Source organism: Bos indicus x Bos taurus, chromosome 8 (assembly GCF_003369695.1).
Source record: "Bos indicus x Bos taurus breed Angus x Brahman F1 hybrid chromosome 8, Bos_hybrid_MaternalHap_v2.0, whole genome shotgun sequence".
In the NCBI taxonomy this organism is placed as follows: domain Eukaryota; kingdom Metazoa; phylum Chordata; class Mammalia; order Artiodactyla; family Bovidae; genus Bos; species Bos indicus x Bos taurus.
Window position 1 is genome coordinate 52,661,939 of NC_040083.1, and position 19,270 is coordinate 52,681,208.

Sequence of the window (19,270 nt, forward strand, 5' to 3'; positions counted from 1 at the left end):
TCCAACAAACGTACAAGGAAGAACTCTGTGCTAGGTTCTGGGTTAAAGGCTTCAAAGTCAAAGTTGATCAAGACAAAAGTAGTCTTTATCTTAAGAGAGCTAGAAGCCTGGTTTTCACAAACTCCTGGCCCCAGGAGGCAGGAGATATGATACTAGGACTAGGTGGGCATGTTGGAATCTGGGCAGCACAGGCCTTACCTCTGGGAGCAGCCTTTCCTTCACTTCGCCCATGCTGGAAAGCAGGCCTGTTGGGCATGTTTTCAAGAGAATCAGAAGTTTAGATATTTATTCCTTTAAAAAGGAATTCATAACTAATAAGCTAATGAAGGAAAATGTAATAGTAAAACTCCTTATTTAGTGTAATAACAGTAAAAAAGATAGAGAAAAGGGGAAAATCTGAGACAAGTAGAAAACAAATAGCAAAACAACATATTAAGCCCAAATGTAAGAGCAATTACATCACAATAAACTGTGGAAAATTCTGAAAGAGATGGGAACACCAGACCACCTGATCTGCCTCTTGAGAAATCTGTATGCAGGTCAGGAAGCAACAGTTAGAACGGGACATGGAACAACAGACTGGTTCCAAATAGGAAAAGGAGTGTGTCAAGGCTGTATATTGTCACCCTGCTTATTTAACTTATATGCAGAGTACATCATGAGAAACGCTGGGCTGGAAGATACACAAGCTGGAATCAAGATTGCCGGGAGAAATATCAATCACCTCAGATATGCAGATGACACCACCCTTATGGCAGAAAGTGAAGAGGAACTAAAAAGCCTCTTGATGAAAGTGAAAGAGGAGAGTGAAAAAGTTGGCTTAAAGCTCAACATTCAGAAAACGAAGATCATGACATCCAGTCCCATCACTTCATGGGAAATAGATGGGGAAACAGTGGAACAGTGTCAGACTTTATTTTTCTGGGCTCCAAACTCACTGCAGATGGTGACTGCAGCCATGAAATTAAAAGACGCTTACCCCTTAGAAGGAAAGTTATGACCAATCTAGATAGCATATTCAAAAGCAGAGACATTACTTTGCCAACAAAGGTCCGTCTAGTCAAGGCTGTGGTTTTTCCTGTGGTCATGTATGGATGTGAGAGTTGGACTGTGAAGAAGGCTGACCGCCGAACAATTGATACGTTTGAACTGTGGTGTTGGAGAAGACTCTTAAGAGTCCCTTGGACTGCAAGGAGATCCAACCAGTCCATTCTGAAGGAGATCAGCCCTGGGATTTCTTTGGAAGGAATGATGCTGAGGCTGAAACTCCAGTACTTTGGCTACCTCATGCGAAGAGTTGACTCATTGGAAAAGACTGTGATGCTGGGAGGGATTGGGGGCAGGAGGAGAAGGGGACGACAGAGGATGAGATGGCTGGCGGCATTACTGACTCGATGGACGTGAGTCTGAGTGAACTCCGGGAGTTGGTGATGGACAGGGAGGCCTGGCGTGCTGCAATTCATGGGGTCGCAAAGAGTTGGACACGACTGAGCGACTGAACTGAACTGAACTGAAAGAGACAATGAATGTTCAGTGGGTACAGAGTTTCAGTGTTGCAAGACGAACAAGTTCTAGAGCTCTGCTGCACAACAATGTGGGTATACTTTTTATTGAACTGCACACTTAAAAATGTTTAAGTTGGTAAATTTGATGTTATGTTTTTTTTGTTGTTGCTCGTTTTTCATTTACTAAGTTGTGTTTGACTCTTTGTGACCCCATGGACTATACAGTCCATGGAATTCTCCAGGCCAAAATGGCAGAGTGGGTAGCTGTTCCCTACTCCAGGGTATCTTTCCAACCCAGGGATCAAACCCAGTTCTCCCACTTTGCAGGAAGATTCTTTCCCAGCTCAGCTACCAGAGAAGCCCAAGAATACTAGAGTGGGAAGCCTATCCCTTCTCCAGCGGATCTTTCTGACCCAGGAATCGAACTGGGGTCTCCTGCATTGCAGGCGGATTCTTTACCAGCTGGGCTACTTCAACTAAAAGACAAAAATTATCAAACTGAATTTTAAAACTACAATAGCAATATACTTTTTACATGAGCACACCTTAGATAAATAATGATATTGAAAGACTAAAAGTAAAAGAGTAGAAAAAGACGTAACACTGGTATAATATACTAATATTAGATACTCTAAGACAAGAAGAATTACTTGAGATTAAGACAAATATGTGCTTATTATTAAAGAATCAACCTTCAGGTAGATACATCAATCCTAACTTTACATGAACTAATAACATTACTAATAACATTACCTAATAGCTTCCCAATATGTAAAGCAAAAATTGACAGAACTGGATGAAGAATGAGATAAATACACAATCTCAGTGGGAAATTTTAGTACACATCTCTCAGCAACTCTAAGAACCAGCAGGAAAAAAAATCAGTAAATATATAGATTATTTGAGCAACATGAGTAAAAAAGTTGATCTGACATAAATTTAGCATTATCAACAACATCAGACTATACTTTATCTTCTAACACAAATGAGACATTAACCAAAATTGGCCACTTGTTAAGACAAACTTCAACAAATTTCAGAGGATTACAATGAGCTATCGTCTATAGCCATCACGAAAATAGTCTAAAAATCGATAATAAAACAAAACTAGGAAATTTCCAAATTGAAAAATAAACAATATACTTCCAAATCATGGTAAAAGGAAAAATCACAACATAAATTAGAATATATTTTAATTGAATGATATGAAAATACTACATTTAAACTTGTAAGATGCAACTAGAGCTGTGCTGAGGAAATTTTATAACCTCAAAAGCATGAGATGTTAAAAAAAAAACACCTCAACTAAAAAGATTTAGAAGGAAGGATATAATAAAGATAAGAGCAAAACTTAAATACATAAAAAAGAAACACATATAAGGAAAATAAAACAAAATACTGATTCTTGGAAAAAACTAATATGGTTTTTGAAAATGATTAAAAAAAACAAAATGATAGAAGGTATAATTTTCCAATATTAAAAATGAAATAGTGACATAGTACAGATTCTAATGACTTTAAAAGATAAGTATAGGGGACTTCCCTAGTGATCCAGCAGTTAAGACTCCACACGCCCAATGCACGGGGCCAGGGTTCAATCCCTGGTCAGGGAACTAGGTCCCACATGTCGCAACTAAAGATCCTGCGTGTACCAACTAAGACCTGGCTCAGCCAAATAAATAAATATTTTTTTAAGATAAATATAATCTTAATAGATTTTAAATTTTAGAGGAAATGGACATTTCTGGAAAAACTCAACTTGCCAAACTGATAGGAAAAGAACTTTAAAATTGGGATGGTTTCCCATTTATTTTAAAATGAATCCACAGTTTAATATCCATAGTTCCACACATCTAAGAAAACAATACAGTAATTTTATACAAATTCTCCCAAAGATTAGAAAGAGAAAATACTTCCCAATTTATTTTCTAAATCCAGCATAATCTTCATACCAATACTCAGTAGAGACAGTACAAGAAAAGAAACAGAGGCAGATCTTTCTCATAAGTATAGTTGCAAAAAAAATTTTTAAAGCTAGCCCCAAATCAAGATAGCAATATATAATAGGATATTGAATTGTCACCAAATAGGGGCTTTTTAGGAATTAAAGGCCCAAGTTAACATTCCAACATTAACGTAATTCAGCGCCCTAGTAGAAGAGAAATATCAAATGGCCACCTCAGTAAAGATCTAGTTGTGAAACTACTTGATAAAATCCAAGATTTAATCCTATTCAATCTCAGCTAAGTAGAAATAAAAGACAACTTCCTTAATTTGATGAAGGGCATTTATAAAAACCAAGTAAGGTTATGGCTAATTCACATTGTTGTATGGCAGAAACCAACACAATATTGTAAACATCGAAAAACAAAACAATTTAAAAAGAAAGAGAAAAAAAAAAAACAAATAAGAAAAGCAAACATTATCCTTAACTGTGAATTATGAAAGACCTCCACCTCAAATGAGGAATTAGACAAAGATGCATGCTATTTCTATTTAACACTGCAGTGTGAATCCTAACCAGAGAAATAAGACAGGTAAAAGAAGTAAAAGTGCAAGAACAAAAACGGGTGAAAGTGTAAAGAAAGAAAAAGAAGAAATAAAAACTGACTTCTTCACAGATGATATGTGTATCAACTTAAAAATGAAAATACAAATAAATTAATTATTCATTAACAAATGAATTAACTAATTAATAATGCAAATTAACTTAAGACAGTACATAAATTTAGCAAGGCTGCTGGGTATAATGTCAGTAATACAAACTCTTGTATTTCTATAAACAATCTTTAGCAATTAGAAAATCAAATCTAAATTAAACTGTAATGGCATCAAAATATAAATATTTAGTAATAAATTTCACAAAAATATGCCTGGCTTACAGTCAAACCAAGATTCCAATTTCTTCAGTTTAACGAGTTTAATTTTAAAATACAGAAAAAGGCAGTATTCAGAAATTAATCTAACAGGTATTGCACTAAACAGTATCCTACAGAATAATTCAGTGAAAAGGAACTTCTGACATTATAATTTTGACTTGACAACTAAGAAAGAGATGATGTTCTGATGTAAGCAGGAAAAAAAAATAAGTAAAAGATGCTCACCATACTCTGAGTTGTTTTTACTGCAGAAGAAAGGCTATGGCCCAACTTTATTCAAGGGATTCATCTATAGCAAATTTTTCTACTTCACTCTAGAGGCCCATTTAGTAACATACTTAAGTTAAATATCAGTAGCAGGATGTAGAGTAGCCAAAAGCACCTCTTAGCAAAATCAAACCTATTTTTGACATAGGAGTTGACAACTTCCAGTTAAATCTGCAGAACTAAAAAAATCCTTAAATTCATATACATGTATACAAAAGTGTCCCAGCTCTTCAAAGACCATGATAAATTACCAACAAGTAACAAAGAAAGCAATTATAATAAAATAGTAAATATTTCATTCCATTAGAGAAAAAAAATCAACCACATATTCTTTGTTCAAAAGAATGGAGAAGTGAAGGACCTCTTCCCAAAAGCAATTGCAGTGCGTTAATATTAAATATGAACTAATCAAGTCAGAAGTTGTTTGGGGAAAACATTCACCACAGTCAAGGCATATTCTGCATGATAAATTCTTTGCAGAAAAGAAGGGATTTAAACCTCTTTCCTGTTTCACTTGGGATCATTTTTTTCATACTGAAACAAAAAAAATTAAAGGACAAATAATGGAGAGGGGGAGGGGGCGGGAGAAAGAAGGAGAAAAAAATGGAAAATACAATTTGTATTTTTGACTGCAAAGGAGAGGGAACAAGTTATTCAAATGCTTAGTAATCTTATAAATTTAAAATGCCTAAATTTAAGAATAAAATTCATCTTTATAAGGCAAAAGAAATAACACTCTAAGGTTGAGGAATTGTTCTGATTTTATATCTAGCAGAAAAAATAATTTCTATCCCCTTCCCCCAACTCAGGCCATCCCTCTTCCTAAGGAAAACAGCCGTGTAATTCCTTCTGGACTTTGTAACCATTTTGGGAGATGAATGATTCACTCTTTGGGCAAGAGAGGAAAAAAAAGGTCTGGCTCTGTTCCTCTCCTATTAGATCTCCTTAAAAGGATCTTTTTGAAGCTGTTAATCCAGGCTACGAAAATAGCAAGCAACAATTCTTTATTAACATTCAAATAGAACAACCGACAGAAGGAGAGAATTATTTCTTTAAAACCTAGGGCATAGTTTTTCCACTTCTTCAGCTAAGAGCAATTGCTGTTATTTGTTTCACTATTCAAGTTGTGGCTCTGTCAAGGCCTTGTACAAAGAAAAGAAACATGAAAGGTCCAGTGAGCTGTGGTTTTGATGGAAACCTGCCTGGTAACCAGTGATTGCAGTCTCATCATTGCCAGCTAGTTCTAGAAAGCACACACACACACACACACACACACAAAGACACAAGTGGGCACACAAATACACGTGTGGGCACACAAATCCTCAGTGCGATGATTCAGCAATTTAATGGACCTTAAATTTGACAATAGCCCTCTAGTAAACATTTCTGCAGAAAATGAATACAGGTTGAGGAGTCTCACAGGTCTATAATTGTTTGCTTTTGGTACAAACTCAGGGCGTAACCAAACACCAACTTTAGGCCACCATGACTGTATGTGACTTTTAGACAGAACAGATGGTAACTTGTTTGAAAATAATAATAAGCCTTAGAAGCAAATAGTAGGAGGAAGAAAATAAGAAGAGGAAGAGGAGATGAAAAGTCAGGAGAAAAGAAATAAAACAAAGAACAAGAACCACAACAGCAAAAACATTGATGGGGAGGGGATGAAGAAGTGAAAGGACAGATTTCCAAAAATCAAGGTCATTTATGATCTCATCTGAATGAGCACATTCTCTTTTCAGATAATTTCTTATACAAGTAATTAGAAAGCAATCTCCATAAGTCAGTCTATGCCTTTTCAGATGAAACTGATGCTCATGAGCTGCATCCTGAAATTTCTAAGTTTGAGATATGTCCTACTAAAAGACAGCAGCAAGATTTAACTATTGTAAGAAGTATTAATTCAAGAAAATGCAAATTGTGTCAACTTTGTCAAATGCCCTAAAGAGCCTGAACACACATTTGCCATGGCTGTGTCACCTGTTGGCATTTATCCATAACTGTCCTGCCAAGGTCCAGAGGATAGAGTGACAGGGGAGATGATTAGATAAACACAGCAGGTTATTTCTTCACTGGCAGCTTGACACCTACTTTTAATTGGTATACAAATGATCCTTTAACAGCCTCCATATTAATCAGGTTCTACCCCATATTTGAATATAATATTATCCCATCATACAAACATTCTGACATATAGCTAGAGCAGTGAGTATAAGACTAAGACTACAAAAGATTCCAATATGACTAATTTAAAGTATTAATTTCCTATATTTAGGAAAAACACCAGCCTGTATAGAAAAAGAGGCTTGAAACAGGAACAGTCTAGTCTTTACTAGACTAAAGGTCAAGCTGATTAGAACAAATCCCCACATGCTGATTGAGGAGCAGAAAAGTGTGCGATACACTGCCCAGTACCTGTATAAAACGCTATTATGTATGTAAGAGTTGGAGAATGTCTATGAATATTAGGTGTCCTTTCAAAAAGGATGATGTAATGAAAAACCTTCAGACCTAGATATTCTTTGAATAAGGAACTGGTATATGTGTTTATTTCACTAATAATATGAATTTCACAGTTAATTATATTTCTATTTTTTTCTTGACTCCAGGAGGCTCATATTCAAACTTTCAAACAGAACACACTTTTACTCCTTTAGGTTTATTTATTGGTATGTTTCCTGACCCTGACTCTTTTTTCTGCTTTATTATATTTACATGCATTTTTGTAAGCCACCTCAAATATTCTATGGAAAAATAAAGGACACAAAAAATAATATAAATAATAAATGGATAGATAGATGACTGACCTGTGCAAATAGATACTACATTTAATATAAAAGCAGGGATATGATAAAAATGACGAGTGTACACTATATGATACCATTTATATAATACACCAAAGAGACAAAAACCAATCTCTAGGGTTATGGGGAACACATAGGGGTGGTAAAATTTAAAGAAAAGCAGGAAGGTATGTGCTGTAAAGATCAAAATATTGGTTATCTTTACTTAGAGAAGGAGAGAGCTGTGATGGGGAGAGGCACAAGGAGGTTATCTTGTTCCACGTTTTACCTGATTAATTGTTAAAAAGATGTCCCTTTTCTGATATTTCACTGAGCTGTATATTTATATTTTTATATTTATGTTTTATATTCTTGTTGGTGATGGACAGGGAGGCCTGGTGTGCTGCGATTCATGGGGTCGCAAAGAGTCGGACACGACTGAGCGACTGAACTGAACTGACATGTATTATATTCCATGAAATGCTAATATTATATATATATATATATATGTATATAAAAGATACATATATAAAGATGAAAACAGAAACAAACACTTGAAAAATACCAAAACAAAGATTTCTAAAAGCAAAAAGGGGTGAGGATATTATTGGAAGGAACAATGTTCAAATTCTGGACATTAAGAATATTGGAGGGATGGGCTGGAATGAAATGGAAATTATTAATACAATATCATAGTACCAACTAAATCAACATAGTCATAAAACAGAAGGATATAAAAAAATCTTGAAAAATTCATTTCATGACAGGATTCACTGAGGGTCTATTATATGATAGGCACTGTTGCAGCACCAGAGAAAAGAACAGTGGTTCAGTTCAGTTCAGTGGCTCTGTCAAGTCCGACTATTTGCCACCCCATGAACCCCAGCACGCCAGGCCTCCCTGTCCATCACCAACGCCCAGAGTATACCCAAACTCATGTCCATTGAGGCAGTGATGCCATCTAACTATCTCATCCTCTGTCGTCCCCTTCTCCTCCTGCCCCCAATCCCTCCCAGCATCAGAGTCTTTTCAAATGAGTCAGCTCTTTGCATCAGGTGGCCAAAGATTTGGAGTTTCAGCTTCAACATCAGTCCTTCCAACGAACACCCAGGACTAATCTCCTTTAGGATGGACTGGTTGGATCTCCTTGCAGTCTAAGGGACTCTCAAGAGTCTTCTCCAACACCACAGTTCAAAAGCATCAATTCTTCGGCACTCAGCTTTCCTTATAGTCCAACTCTCATATCCATACATGATCATTGGAAAACCATAGCCTTGACTAGATGGACCTTTGTTGACAAAGTAATGTCTCTGCTTTTTAATATGCTATCTAGGTTGGTCATAACTTTCCTTCCAAGGAGTAAGCGTCTTTTAGTTTTGGGCTGCAATCACTATCAGCAGTGATTTTTCAGCCTAGAAAAATAAAGTCAGCCACTGTTTCCACTGTCCCATCTATTTGCCATGAAGTGATGGGACTGGATGCCATGATCTTAGTTTTCTGAATGTTGAGCTTTAAGCCAACTTTTTCCCTCTCCTCTTTCACTTTCATCAAGAGGCTTTTTAGTTCCTCTTCACTTTCTGTCATATGGGTGGTGTTATCTGCATATCTGAGGTTATTGATATTTCTCCTGGCAATCTTGATTCCAGCTTGTGCTTCTTCCAGCCCAGCGTTTCTCATGATGCACTCTGCATATAAGTTAAATAAGCAGGGTGACAATATACAGCCTTGATGTATTCCTTTTCCTATTTGGAACCAGTCTGTTGTTCCATGTCCAGTTCTAACTGTTGCTTCCTGACCTGCATACAGATTTCTCAAGAGGTAGGTCAGGTGGTCTGGTATTCCCATCTCTTTCAGAATTTTCCAGTTTATTGTGATCCACATGGTCAAAGGCTTTGGCATAGTCAATAAAGCAGAAATAGATGTTTTTCTGGAACTATCTTGCTTTTTTGATGATCCAGCAGATGTTGGCAATTTGATCTCTGGTTCCTCTGCCTTTTTTAAAACCAGCTTGAACATCTGGAAGTTCATGGTGCATGTATTGCAGAAGCCTGGCTTGGAGAATTTTGAGCATTACTTTACTAGCATGTGAGATGAGTGCAATTGTGTGGTAGTTTGAGCATTCTTTGGCATTGCCTTTCTTTGGGATTGGAATGAAAACTGATCTTTTCCAATCCTGTGGCCACTGCTGAGTTTTCCAAATTTGCTGGCATATTGAGTGCAGCATTTTAACAGCATCATCTTTTAGGATTTGAAATAGCTCAACTGGAATTCCATCACCTCCACTAGCTTTGTTCGTAGTGATACTTCCCAAGGTTCACTTGACTTCACATTCCAGGATGTCTGGCTCTAGGTGAGTGATCACGCCATCATGATTATCTGGTTTGTGAAGATCTTTTTTGTACAGTTCTTCTGTGTATTCTTGCCACCTCTTCTTAGTATCTTCTGCTTCTGTTAGGTCCATACCATTTCTGTCCTTTATCGAGCCCATCTTTGCATGAAATGTTCCCTTGGTATCTCTAATTTTCTTGAAGAGATCTCTAGTTTTTCCTGTTCTATTGTTTTCCTCTATTTCTTTGTGTTGATTGCTGAGGAAGGCTTTCTTATTTCTCCTTGCTATTCTTTGGAACTCTGCATTCAAATGGGTATATCTTTCCTTTTCTCCTTTGCTTTTGGCTTCTCTTCTTTGCACAGCTATTTGTAAGGCCACCTCAGACAGCCATTTTGCTTTTTTGCATTTATTTTTCTTGGGGATGGTCTTGATCCCTGTCTCCTGTACAATGTCATGAACCTCCGTCCACAGTTCATCAGGCACTCTGTCTATCAGATCTAGTCCCTTAAATCTATTTCTCACTTCCACTGTACAATCACAAGTGATTTGATTTAAGTCATACCTGAATGGTCTAGTGGCTTTCCCCACTTTCTTCAATCTAAGTCTGAATTTGGCAATAAGGAGTTCATGATCTGAGCCACAGTCAGCTCTGGGTCTTGTTTTTGCTGACTGTTTAGAGCATCTCCATCTTTGGCTGCAAAGAATATAATCAATCTGATTTCAGTGTTGTCCATCTAGTGATGTCCATGTGTAGAGTCTTCTCTTGTGTTTTTGGAAGAGGGTGTTTGCTATGACCAGTGCGTTCTCTTGGCAAAACTCTATTAGCTTTTGCCCTGCTTCCTTCCGTACTCCAAGGCCAAATTTGCCTGTTACTCCAGGTATTTCTTGACTTCCTACTTTTGTATTCCAGTCCCCTATAATGAAAAGGACATCTTTTTTGGGTGTTAGTTCTATAAGGTCTTGTAGGTCTTCACAGAACCATTCGACTTCAGCTTCTTCAGCGTTACTGGTCAGGGCATAGACTTGGATTACTGTGATATTCAATGGTTATCTTGGAAATAAACAGAGAGCATTCTGTTGTTTTTGAGACTGCATCCAAGTATTGACTATGACGGCTACTCCATTTCTTCTACAATGGAGCAGTGAACAAAACATGTATGGTCTCTTATTCATGAAGCTTATATTCTGGAATAAAGGACCAAGAAGAATAAGGAGATACAGTGATAAAGCTAAGTAGATGGATAGAAACAAGCATTTCAGAAGGAAGGTACAGTTTATGTAAATCCTCAAGAGTGGAAGAGTTTGGCATATTTGAAAGGATGAAAGGCCTCTATTCCTAGAACACACAATGGGAAAATGGGAAAAGAGCATGAGATGAAGTTGGAATTGGCAGGGGCAAGATTGTGTTGTGGATTGTAAGGGTGGAATGTGTGGATTTTGAGTATGATGGATTTTATGCAGGGGATTGACTTGACTGGTTTATACTTTTATGATCACTTTGTAAGCAATAGATTTTATGAAGGAAATAGGGCAACAGTCAGGCAGCTATGGCATTAGTCAAAGAGAGTAACTTGGATTGAAATACTAGTAGTTATCATGAGAAAAGTGGATGGATGCAGGTTATGTTTTAGATGTAGAGTCAGCAGGACTTGTCAAAGCATCAGTGAGGGAGGAAAGGTAAAAGAATCAAGCATCACTTTTAGCTTGAATGGCTTGAGTAATTGGGTGGCTGTCAGTACCTTTTACTACTATTAGGGAACTGGGATAAAAGTAGGTTTGGAGGTACAGGGAACCAAAGGGTTCCATGATAGCCCTGTTGAAGTAGTGGTGCTAATTAGACGTGCAAGTGAAGATGTTAAATGGGCACTGGAAATGAACCTGCTCTTCTAAAGAGAGGTCATGGTTAGAGATACAGGAGTCACAGCCTGTGTGTCACATGTGAGATTTTGGAACTAAATGAGGCAATCTAAGTACTGTACAGATAAAAAATGCCCCCAGGACAAAGTTCTAGGGTACTGCAATACTTAGAAGTTGAGCAGAAGAGAAGGAACTAACAAGAAATACTAAAAAAGAATAGGCCCAACCTTTTTGCACATTAAGGAATACACTGAAAATCACAGGGTTTTTTGTGTTTTTTTTTTTCAGTATACCAGGCTAAGAGGCATACTAAAGGTCCTCTCCAAGGACTGAGAGGATCAATATCTTGGCTCAAGAAATCCATTTACAGCACACCAGCCTCAGCATGATGGATTTTAGGGTGTGACCATGAGAACAAAAGGCAAAGAACAGTTAGACTGACAAAGTACTTAGTTCGGAGTATATTCAGGTTTTTTGGCACAAAGTTTATAATAACATATCTTCCATAGAGGTCCAATTACGATGCTTTCAAGGACTATTTCAAGTCTTGACTAAATTTTTTTTTTTTTTTTTTTTGCCTCATGATTACTTTAAGAGTTTGCAAAAATATTTTGGTTACTAGGCACTTTTCTCATGAAAACAGTAGAAAAGGACCTCTAATATTATACAAACATGCTGTCCCTAAGAAGGCATGGATGACATGCAAGTCTCCAAACCAGCGATGTATTTGCTTCAGTGTATAGCAAGTCAAATCTTAACTAAATATTTAACATCATGACATCTGGAAACAGACATTTTTTAAAATTCTTTATGGCAAAAGTGTGTGTAGAAATTTGCACCCCTTCAAGACCTAGAAGAATGCATAATAAATGGTCTAGAAATGTGTGTCAAATTAATGATCATCTTGAACACCCCAAAATGCAAAATAAATCATAGCTGTTTCTACAGAAAACACTTTAGAAAGAATTACATTATGAAAATAATGAATCCTAAAATTATGTATAGGCATATAAAAAAGACTTCCCTTTAAAACACTCCTTTAGGTTTGGTGTTAATACATGATTAGAAAGCCATAAAATCTAATTTTCAGTTTAGTGAGTATAGCAAAATTCAACTTGATTCCTTTCCTATATTTATTAAAGTCAGGAGCTTTTAAAAAGTGGCCACTGCCCTTCTTGCTCCAAACACTTAAGCTACCCTTTTAAAGTCAAACTCATGGGATCATCATTCTTCAGTTCATCTTGACCAAACTATTCCAAAATGCTCCACCTCCCCTCCACATAATGTATACACGCATAAGCACGTGCCACACTTCAGTCAAAGGTCTCCAGAGCTCTCTTTCTACTATGTTAAACCACCCATGTCTTCTACCGCCAGGCTTCAGCAACCTTGGCTTTCTCATGACAGTGTCTGTGCTGGCAGTCTTCACAGGGAAAGGGACTGTGTCTGTCCAAATTCCAATTTCCAAGCAACAAGGAAGTGACAGTCATATTCTGCCAGCTTCCCAAGGCCCCTTCAAACCCAAAGTTATGAAAAATCTCTGATGATGAAAAAAAAAAACAAGGTCCTTTACCATAGTTCTAATTCTTGGCAACTCTGCAAACTAAAACTAAGGTAACTAACAAGAAGCATCTAAAGTGTAATATCCATCAAAGGCTTGGTTCCTCATGTCAGTTGGACATGTCACGTCCAATTCTTGGCAACCCCACAGACTGTAGCCCGCCACACTTCTCTGTCTGTGAAATTCTCCAGACAAGAATAGTAGAGTGGGTAGCTGTTCCCTTCTCCAGAGGATCTTCCTGACCCAAGGATCGAACCTGTGTCTCCTGCATTGCAGGCAGATTCTTTACCATCTGAGCCACAAGATTCTAATTCCCTAAATCTGAATGTCACCATTATTATCATCGTTATCATTGTCATCATCAGCAACAAAGTCATATCTTTGTTCCAAGTACTACAGTTTGATATTACCTTATTACTTATGGAAAATCATGCTGAACTGTTCATTGAATACATTTTTCCCTACTAAATGACACATGTATCTTTTTGAACAATAAACAAAACTTCTTAGTTTCAAAATAATTTAAAAACATATTCTCTAGTGTTTGCCTGCACCACATATTTGCACTGTCAAACAACTTCCCTTTTGGCCAAGATCCCCAGTTGCCTTTATTTCCCTTCTGTTCTGTCAGAGATAAATGATTGTGGTTACTTAGTTTAGTTGAAGGCACAGGTTCCCAGAGAACAGTTTTACAGATGTCCATAGCCAGAAAAGTATTTAAAACAGGTTGACTGGGGCCATTGGTTCTAAGACATTTATAGGAACTATAGAAGTCCTGGATCCTTTTCCCTCCAAATTCTGGTAGAGGCAGAGGAAGCAAAGGAAAAAGTGGGGGAAAAGCCTTAAAGGAGTTGTCACCATATTCTTGGACTTCTCTTTCTTTTTTTAGTTGTTTCAGCCTGTTAATCACTGTTTTTCACTCCCTGTGTCAAATACTCCTGAGAAAAACTTAGTCTATCATGTTCAAGATGGATTGTTGAAAGGAGGAAAAACAGCTTTATATAAAACCCCAAACTGTCCTACATGAGACAATATGGAATTTTTGTGGTAATTTTGTGGCACCAAAGTCAATGGACAATTTCCAGCTTATAAACCACTGTTTAGAAGTAATAGACCCCACTGAGGAAGATGAAAAAGAGATGAGGAGGGTAATTGATGACAGGGTGCTGAGAACACAGTGCTTAAAGCTAACTGGGTGAAGATGGAAAACACTACCTGATGGGGAGAGAAAGAAGTGGCAGTTTAACCATAAAAGTCCTGCACAGTATCATCAAAAGGAGGGTAGGTGACTTTGCCATCCAGGTAGTATTATATAAACGAGCATGGATCAGTACCAGGAGACATTTCAATGAAGGAATGTGGAATTCCAGCCCATATCCATGCTGTTGTGGAGTGGAAACATTTAATATTCCTGTCTAGTGAAACAGCAAAGATCCTTCATGCCTATTTCTAAATGTACATTTTTAATATTCAATATAATGCTACTCTTTAACAAACTCTTTACTCCCTGCCTTTCTGCTGAAGCTTCCCGTGGTCTTGAAAGGGACTGTTAACCCAAGAATGGATCACACTCTTTATGCATGAGTGAGTCTAGAGACACTCCATTAAGCCTTCCAGTATTTAATGGAAAGAGTCATCTCTCACCTCTGAGCAGATGAGCCAGCTGCTCGGTGATGAGCTCGGGAGCCTCCTGGAGGATCTCTTTCACCACCAGAGACGACGAAGACTCTCGGAACTCTAAGCCGGCGTCGCCCTGCTCCACCGGATTAATGACCTTGACAACTGCTGATTCTAAAGTTTTGTCCTCACTGGAAAGCAAATGGAGGAGAGGAGGAGAAAGAGGGCATATTTTCTTACTTTCTGGAATGATTTAATCTCTGTTTCCACACAAATGACTTCCTCTTAATAAACAAAAATGAGTTCACATGACTTATTCTTTATGTGTTTTCACATTTCATTTTAATTAATTACATCCCCAAAAGTCCTTGAAGACCTTCACACCTTAGCACTTCCATCTCTTGTTTGGCTGTTGGAAAATAATAATAACAACAATAGTAATCATTGCTATAGCTAACATTTACTGAGTTTCCACTACAGGCTGGACACTGTAATAAATACTTTCTCAATATTATTACATTTTATACTATAAACTGACTCTACTCAATGGGTTCTATTAAGATTCTTATTTTTGTAGGTGGGAAAAAAAGGCACGAAAAGGTTAAGAACTGTGACCATTACAAACACAGGGAATATGGCCAATACTTTGTAAAAACTGTAAATGGATTGTAACCTTTAAATATTGTGTAAAAATAAAATTAAATAACAGTGACCAAGACCACACAGCTAGTAAGACTGCTACTGCTGCTATTGTTATTTAATCTGACGCTTTGCAACCCTATGGACTATAGCCAGCCAGGCTCTTCTGTCCATGGCATTTTCCAGGCAAGAACTGGCATGGGTTGCCATTTCCTTCTCCAGGGGATCTTCCCAACCCAGGGATCAAACCCACATCTCCTGCTTGGTGTGTAGATTTTTTACCACTGAGCCACCTGGGAAGCCCTAGTAAGTAGACTACTTACATTTAAACTCTTAACTATCTGGATCCAAAACTTACACATTCAGTTATGTTGCTGGAAAAAAATACTTCTAGCTTATTTATTTCTACATCATTCTTTTTATATGAGATATAGTTGGCTTTTATCAAAGGCAGGAGGACAGAGGTTGATAAAACTGACCTGATTCTGTCTGCCAAAACTCAAAAAATGGCAATGAAGGAAATGAAAATTGCAGTTTATTTTTGAAAAACATTCTATTTCATAAACAATCCCAAAGCAAGGCTTCACAACTTCAGTCTCAAAACCAGAATAAATGTTTCCATTTTAATCAGTAACAAAACTCTTCCTAAAATCTTAACTGACACAAATTTCATAGTTCTCTTCTCCGGCATCTTGCATTGCTTCTTTCCGTATCTCCTTGTGTTATAGTTAGTTTGAAAAAGTTAACACATAAATTTAGTCAAACACATGATCAACCTGAACAATGATAATGGAAGTCAGTCAAATAACCTATGAATAACTCTCAGCCAGTTAACAACTAATTAATAAGTATTATTCAAAAGAATTTTGAGTGTTTTGAGTATCATGGGGATAAAAACAACCCTACAGAGGCAGATCATTTTCCAAACTCTTTATAACTGAATGAACTTCACAACTGACAATACAATGTATTCATACCTAAATATGCTTCCTTAAGAAAGTTAGATAAAAAATCAGATACTTGTACATTTTATTTCATGTATACTAAGGTCAATGTCCACGGGTGAATGCCATATCAATGATTAGCAAATGGGCAAAGTTGCAAAAAACTATCACCTCAGAGGGCTGAGATGTTTAACTGGGGACTCTTCACTCACTAGCAACAGAGAGCTCATTGAAATGGGACTCTTTGTGATGGGTTGTAAGAACTGTGAAGGCAGGAAATTTGTCTTATTCCTCTTTATGTATAATATCTGTAGATCCATGCACCAGTTAGCAACTCCTAAGTACTTACTGAAGGAAACAGATCTGTGTTCTCATCCAAATTCTTCTATTAACTGCATGTGGTACTTTGGGCAAGTCATTTGCGAATGGGTTTCACATTTCTTGTCCATAAAATAAGGAGTTCAAATTACATGAACTTTATAGAATCCATCCTGCTTTTATAGTAAATGTTATGACTAAAGGAGCCAATGATTGAATGGCTTTCCTAGCCCATGTACATAATTTTCCATTTCACTACCAAGATTTCTTTCTTAAGAATTTTCAGTTTTATTTAGTGTTAACTTCAATCTTCATTATACATTTTCAGCATCAGTATAAAGGACTGTTGCGTTGCTATAAGAAAGTGTTTGAAATGATTTAAAATTAAAATTTTGGTCTATTTTATAAGTATTTTCCACCCAAAGATGTCATATCTGAAACGGCAAAGTGAAAACAGAGGCTTGGCAAAGCGCAATTTTGCTATAAGAGAAAAAACACATTCCCTTTCTTTGAAATGTCATCTGCCTTTAATACATCTTCCCAAATCACAAAAAACCTGAACAAGGTAATACCTGGCACAGAAAAATCTTTTATAAAATATCAAACCTCCTTCCAGAGCCTTACCTTGCCAGTACGTTGCTGCCAACAAGTGTTAGAGATAACTTCCCTTCATTATTTAGCTGATGCAGATTAATTTCATCTCGGAATATGTGGGATGATTCAGAGATATTTAGCTCTTCTAAAATAAACCTTGTTTCAGTGAAGTAATTGAATTCAGTTCTTGGTATGTTCAGCACGGGCAAACAGAGAACCCCTGGTGGGCTGACCTACCAAGAAAAAAGTTGGCTGAATCACTGACAGCAGCAGGAGGATAAAACACAACTACATTTTCTCAAGCCAGAGGGTAACTGGGAAGGGAATGAAGGTCCTTTGGTCTCGCTAAACCACTTTACATTCATAACCAGTTTTTCATGAACCCAATGAGCAGAGCATTTTCCATGGATTAAGTGGTCCCTAATTTTTGTTAATCTCGTTACTCCACATGAAACTTCTCTTGCCTTTCTTGAAATTTTTTATGTCTCATTTCACCCTCTCCCCAATTTTAAAATATATACATTTTCTTCTTCATAGGAAACAAATCTGCCCATTTTATGGAATCAGCAAAAAATGAGAATGATGACCACAGGGCAGGGGAAGACTGTGTGTGGGTGCGTGTGTGCGCTCTGTCATGTCCGACTCTTTGTGACCCTGTGGACGATAGCCCGCCAGGCTCTCTTGTCCATGGAAATTTCTAGGCAAGAATACTGGAGTGGGTTGCCATTTCCTTCTCCAGGGGAGCTTCCTAACCCAGAGATCAAACTGGTGTCTCTTGTGTCTTCTTCTTTGGCAGGTGGCTTCTTTACCAGCTGAGCCAACAGGGAAGCTCCAGGTAAAAACTTCACTGACACAGAAAGACCCAGATGTCACATCTATATGGGATGCCTCCCACTCAGCTCCAGTCAATTGATTCCATGCAAAAAATACCAGTCCAGGATAGGCAAATCCTTCAATTACTCAAGAGAAGCTAGAAATCTAGATGTGGGGGTGTTATCTGTGATGTTTAATTGTTACAATGTCACAATAAACCTTTTAATTAAAAATACTGTGTAGGTTAGTGAAAACTCGAGATTTGGCTCACAGACTACCAGATTGTGATTTCTATTAATGTTTTATATCTTAAAAAAAATATTATGTTAACAAACCTCTTTAAAAAAAAACTGTAATGATGGGGGAAACTGGAGATGGGTAGACGTTAGAGAATTTCAGATTCACAATAATAAACTTATTTTTCCATGAGAATTTTGAAAATGAAGGTGCTTTAAAAAATTACTATAACTCTATAGCAATAAACCCTAAATATCACTGAGAGAATGTGGGGTTTGGAAAGACTGGATTTTTGCCTAAACTAAATGGCCTTTGTTCTCACATCATCACTAGCTCTTTCACAAGCACAGTGTTTATTACACAGTCTTAACATCTTTATCATCCATCTCCCCTTCCTAGCAGGGATTTTTGTCAGTTTTGTTCATGTTTCTAAGTGCATAAAATGGTCTGGCACAAAACAGATTTGTGCCAATCTGTATTGGCACAAATACATATTGGCACAATACATATTTGTTGAGTGAAATAAATGAATCACCTACTACTATGGTATACAAAGACATTCCAACAAGATGGGTTTTATCCTACCTATCAGGCTAATACAGAATCACAACCATGTAATAATCATTACCAGTTTATGCACAACAAGATGTTTCTCCTTATTAATTGCTAGAGTTATACTGCACTCCTGATACTGAAACTTAAGTCAAGAGCTATGCAGTCTGAGCCTATTCTGGCAGGACCTATTCTGGAGTGGGGGTCAGAAAAACTAACCCGACTCTTCTGTCTGACTTTGAGAAAGCCATTTTCCTCTCTGAGCCTCAGTTTTCCCCTCCATAGAATGGGGCTTACCTACCAGAGTGAAAAGTAATTAAACAGAGTCAGACATGCAAAGCTGCAAACCCTGTCCTTCTATGTGTTCATACTTTG

The 19,270-nt window shown here is 37.2% G+C and overlaps 1 protein-coding gene across 9 annotated transcripts in view; it reads right to left on the reverse strand.

Annotated features, from left to right (window-relative positions):
- The window catches only part of PRUNE2 (prune homolog 2 with BCH domain), a 292,420-nt gene that overhangs the window by 217,632 nt on the left and 55,518 nt on the right, over positions 1 to 19,270 (reverse strand). For all 9 annotated transcript variants that reach the window (XM_027549503.1, XM_027549502.1, XM_027549497.1 and 6 more), the window contains exons 3-4: positions 17,324 to 17,526; positions 14,826 to 14,989 (exon numbers count right to left, since the gene is read on the reverse strand). In XM_027549503.1, coding sequence (XP_027405304.1) covers positions 14,826 to 14,989; positions 17,324 to 17,526 — 367 coding nt within the window. The remainder of the gene's footprint in view (positions 1 to 14,825; positions 14,990 to 17,323; positions 17,527 to 19,270) is intronic.